General features: G+C 39.5%; 1 protein-coding gene across 4 annotated transcripts in view; it reads right to left on the reverse strand.

Moving 5' to 3' along the window:
- Positions 1-1459: 1459 nt before the first annotated feature.
- The window catches only part of LOC117692972 (sal-like protein 1), a 41848-nt gene continuing 37841 nt past the window's right edge, over positions 1460-5466 (reverse strand). For all 4 annotated transcript variants that reach the window (XM_066079341.1, XM_034482687.2, XM_066079339.1 and 1 more), the window contains one exon: positions 1460-5466. This exon is cut by the window's right edge and continues 532 nt beyond it. In XM_066079341.1, the coding sequence (XP_065935413.1) occupies positions 3120-5466 (2347 nt within the window). In that variant the 3' untranslated portion in view covers positions 1460-3119.

Below are 5466 nucleotides of genomic sequence, written 5' to 3' on the forward strand. Positions count from 1 at the left end.
CCATGATTCGTTAACATTAATAGACAAAATGGATGAAGACTTAAATCGAAAAAAATCACTACATCGTAGGAGACAAAAACTCCAGAAACTTGCGGCGTCTTGTTAAATGTATTAAAAAATCGTTCGATGAATAAATCATTACAGTTTAGAGATCTAATATATGGCGTACTTTACACTTAATTAAGTTTATACAACCTCATTCTGCTTTCGTGACCAGTTCTTAGTCCCCTTGCATGCAAATCTATTTTATTATGAGAGGAAGAAACCATTCGTCATGATGTGCAGTCGGAATATCAAAATTACTCCATCGTTATTTTAATCCTTCCTATAGATGAATGTCCATCTTAATATTCAAACAGTTAATGAGAAGTCTGAGCGTACATATTTGATAGGCTGTGGTAAATATCGCGCGCGAGTCCGTCATTTATAACGATGTACTTGGGACCCGTCCATGCATTTCATGTTTCTATGATCTTTGTATCATATATGATGAATGGCAAACCTACATATTATGTGTTATCTCGCTCTCTCTCCTTTTTATCCCTTTTCTCTGATGATCTGTTGAATGATTGCAAGCAATACATCTACTCTGAAATCAAAGCTTTCATTTTCACTTTGTTTTCTTTCCATAATCCTTTTGTCTTATGGTGGTCTCTCCAACTCTATAGCTTTCCTTCTCATTAATTAACATAATTTTAAAATCTTCAGTTTTTTGTTTTTTTCTTTTATTCTGGACCATTGCAGATTTACCGAATCGTGAATTGCTTAGATCGAGTACCGTAAGGTCATTCACACTTCCATAGTGTAAAAAACTCCTCAGATCGCAAAATGTGCATATATACACTCCATACATGTCATTATCCCAAATCTTATCGGGCTCCATCTTGGTTTCTAGTAGCGGGAAACTTCTCGAGAAGAATTAATAATTAATTTAGAATTAATCTTCTTCATGAATACTTCGCAATATTATCCATCTGTGAGGGATTTAAAAACAATAAACTAAATCTAGACCCTTTTTCCTCCATTGTTTGAGGGATAAGGTTAACTATTAGTATCATTTTTTAATCAGAGCCTACTACATAAACTGCTGACATGACATCTTAACTTCCGTTGCCTTTTTGTAATTCTTTGTTATTAACACAGACAACCTAGATCTTTTAAGTATCGCCATCACTGCGTGAGGACAACTCAAAGCAAAGGACCAATCTTGAAGTTTTGTATTTCTTGATTTGCTAATTTAAATTTTTACATTCATTACGAAAACAAGATAATTTTTGTATCTAAACAGTAAACAGTTAATCCGTACATTGCAGTTCACATAGGAGTGAAGTACATTGAACTTGTTATCCATTTACTCTTTGATAGTGTGTTCCATATCACTGCTTAATTGTTGCAACGGTGAATATTGCCATTTTCCACTTATCAACAATAATTTATAAGTAAAGCACAAACAAGCAACTTTAGTATGTATAGATTTTATTTTTTGCTTCATTGCCAGTTGGCAAAAACTCTACAGGTACCCTGGGTTCACTAAGTCATTCAATACATTCGCTGAATTTCGACATTTATCAACTCCCCACTTTTGTAAAGTGTTATAATTATTCAAATTATGTCATCACAGAAAAAATACAGTGTTATCAAATAACATCCTTTTGTAGACAGCAGGACCTAGATTTAAATTCAGAACTCGATAAACTGTGGGAAATATTCAGACATGGATTTCCTTACTTAAAAATCACTTTTTAAACACAGATTTCAGAACATCTAGAATACAAATTAGTTATGGATTTCACAAATTCTATCACAATCTGTCTGGCATCTGCAACATTTTGCACTCTTTACAAAGGTCAAAAGTTCAGATACCTTCTTCATTCATCACGCATGCGTCAAAAACTTTAACAGAATAATTACAGCCGTTTTTGGTCACATATTTGAAAAGAAACAAACAAGTTACACAGAATTCTACTCTCAAAACACTAAAGTCTCTACATAAAACGTTCTACATCATCTTCCCCAGCGTACACTGTCGCGGTTGAGTGGTGGTACAATAATGGTAGTTGTACAGTCGTGTGTAATGTGATATACCCCAGCAGTGAAACGGAAGACACAAAATATTATCCAATAAATAAATTTCATGCACATATCTATATGCTGATGAGATAAAAAAAAATTCTGGCGAAAATCTCTATTTGCAAATATACTTTCAGCAGGAACAAAATATTATAAGCAGCACCGAAAAACAACAACGCAAAAAGCGATGACGTTTGACTCATACATTAAGCTGATGACGTAGTGAACAGTTTGTTGTAAAGAAATAACAAGGAAAAATATTATGTACAACAATAGGCTGTAGATATATTCAGTAAGCTCTTGTAATAAAATAACAGAAAAAGCAATAAATCCCTATGTAGACAATCGTATGTACAGTGAAATTAGAGCTATAGGTAAACATTTAACAACTACACAAAACTATTATCACTAATAATATAAAAAATGTAAAAAGTATATAATAATAATTTGGTTTGATGCGTATCAGTTTATATTGGCGTAATGAATACAATGTTACAACCAACTAAGAATCTGCGTAGCAGGAATATACAAACAAGCACTTGTTTTGATTCCTGACAGAGAAAAAAAAATGCAAAACGCTACTGTAAAATCCGAACATCTTTTCCTACCAAATACATTCGCCCTATGTTTACAGAAAGCGTAATAACGAGGTAGAGATTACTATTACGTCACGTGATATGTCGTTTGATTATCAATGAGATTCGACTAGACTCTTTCCATGCGCAAGACTATTTGCAAAACACAAAATAAACATGCATATATTTTTTGCTGACAAGTAATGAAATTTCAATATAGGATAAGAATCACTTGCAGCAAAAAAACATATAACAGCAAATGCAAACGTATATATTGGAACATAGTAAATGCATCAATTTCTCCTATCTCTGAAATAATTTGGATTTCTTATCATTGTTTATAGGATTTCTGATGCATTCATACACTTTTGCTCAAAGATGATAAATAGTATCATTTAACAACACTACAATGCCTCAGATAGTGGAATGCCTAACACATAACTCACAACACTGCATCGTCTATCTACCTACAGTTCAAGCAACTATACTCTTTGGGTGCGATTCTGCCCCTTTGAGATGAAAGTTCTGCATGTGGTACTCAAGAGCGGTGGGCGAGGGAAAGTTTTGGTTACACAAGTGACACATGGTCTTCCAGGCCGAGTTCCAATTGTCCCCGGGGGTGGGAGAAGGTTTGCTGTTATTGTTTGGTGACGTGGAGGAATTTGATTTCATGCTCAGGTCCAGCTCCCCCGATGACGTAATGTTCCCGTTGGTATCACTTTTTCTCCAGGAGTCGGCCTTTAATTCGTGTTCCGAAACCTTGGTTCTGGGCGAGGTCAGGTGGTCAGCGTTCAGGGGTAGGGGCATGTGCGCCATGCCACTGGCGAGACTCTGGATCACCGATATCTCGTTCATCTTGTGGGGTGGAACTCCGTTCATAAACGGCGGGAACTGGTACTGAAAGAAATCCGGAGCCCGTGGTGGGAACCCTGTTTGCATAAAAGGGTTCTCTTTGTGTGTCATCATAAATGGGGGTTCGATCGACATTCGGCGTCCTCGGCGAGATGGGCTGTTGTTCCACATATGAGTTCCCATATGGACCTTCAGGTTCCCTTTTGTTGTGAAAGCTTTTCCGCAAACTGTGCATTTGAAGGGTTTGTCACCTGTGTGCGTTCTGATATGAATCTGCAGGGCACTTGCGCTGCTGAAACCTTTCTGGCAAACTTGGCATTGGTGCTTCAGTGGTGTTCTTCGTAGGAACGGTGAGGAATCTTGGGATCCGTTTGACATGCTTCCCCCATTATTTGAGGGGTTACTTCCTGGGGTGCTGACAACGGGGGCAGTGCTGACTTGTCTCTCCTGGCCATTGGTCTCTGGGACCTTAGGAGACGCTTCAGAGGGGGGTTGGTCCTCGATTTTTTTCTCTTCTGTTGCTGAATCATTAGAATTGTCCTCGTTTTCTGGATTTTCGCTGCTGTTGCTATTATTGCTGAAGGAATTGGGAAGGTCGCGTATTTTGTGTGTCAGCATGTGTTGCTTCATGTTCCCTTTGGTGGTAAATGATCGATCGCACACTTCGCATTTGTAAGGACGCTCTTTTGTATGACTACGATAATGAATGTCCAGTGCACTGCGGCAAGCAAATGTCTTGAAGCATATATTACAGGTAGTGCTCAGTTTATCGCCGCCCATCATAAACCCGTTAGAACTTCCACCATCACTGTTAACAGACAAAGCTGGTGTCCCTGGTTTGCTGTCGTCTGCTGACCCATTTTCTTCCGAATCGGAAAGATCAGCGTTGTCCTCAAAAGATTTCTTCTCCATCTGAGATGGTTGTGGAAATCCATTCAGTCCAAATGGATTATATCGATGGTTGGCCATGGAAGAGTCGATGGCTCTCACGCGTTCCTCGAGGGCTGCAAGGGAGGTGTTGTATTGTGGAATTGGTCCCAGTCCCGGGATGCCAGGGGAGAACATGCTAGATGACGGGTATCCTGAAAAACTCTCGTCTTCTGTATTCGGAGAGGCAGATCTAGCTGAACCCTTTGATGCGTTGGATTTTGTTGACTCTGGCCTGGTGGGACGATCGCTTGTTTGCTCTCGTTTCACTTCTTCATCACGTCTTTCTTCCCTTATTTCATCAGTACGTTCGTCGTCGTGTTTGCTCATTTCATGTTCATCATGACTCTGTTCGTCCATGAATTCATCATCCATATCTATTGAAACATCTCTGTCGTCCATCATTTCCTCTTCGTATCTTTTTCTTTGCATTTGGTAAGTTGGAGAAGTTTTGCTCAAGTCCAGCTCCCTTTCCGGTTCTGGTCTGAAGGAAAGATCAAAAGGTCGGTGACCCCATTCCATTGGTCTTGGAAAGTTTCCGAATGCTTTAAAGTGAGACATATCAGGCATTGGCGGCATTCCTGGCAAGCTAGCGTGACTTCGTATATGCTGTTGTAAAACCAAAAGGTTGGTGAAGCTTTTGTGACAAACTGGACATTGGTGCATCATCCTGATTGGTGGCTTCATGCGATGAACACCCATGTGAGTTTTCAGGTTCCCCTTCGTTGTAAAAGCCCGCCCGCAAATCTTACATTTATACGGTCTTTCGCCGGTATGGATGCGATAATGCATTTGGAGAGCGCTTTTGCAGCTTAGAACACGGTGGCATATGACGCATTGGTTGGGATCAGACACTTTGTTTTCCAAGTTGTCGACGAGCTGTTGGAGTTTGGACGTCTCTGAGCGATCAATCTCCATGTACTGCTCCAGATTTTCGTCATGGTCGATCAGTTTGGTTGGCAAGATGGAGTCACGTGAGGAGTAACTTCCACTAGATGGCGTCAGAGGAGGAGGAGGCTGCGCCGCCGGATGTGGTGAAATG

The sequence above is a fragment of the Magallana gigas genome, chromosome 3 (assembly GCF_963853765.1).
Source record: "Magallana gigas chromosome 3, xbMagGiga1.1, whole genome shotgun sequence".
Taxonomy (NCBI): domain Eukaryota; kingdom Metazoa; phylum Mollusca; class Bivalvia; order Ostreida; family Ostreidae; genus Magallana; species Magallana gigas.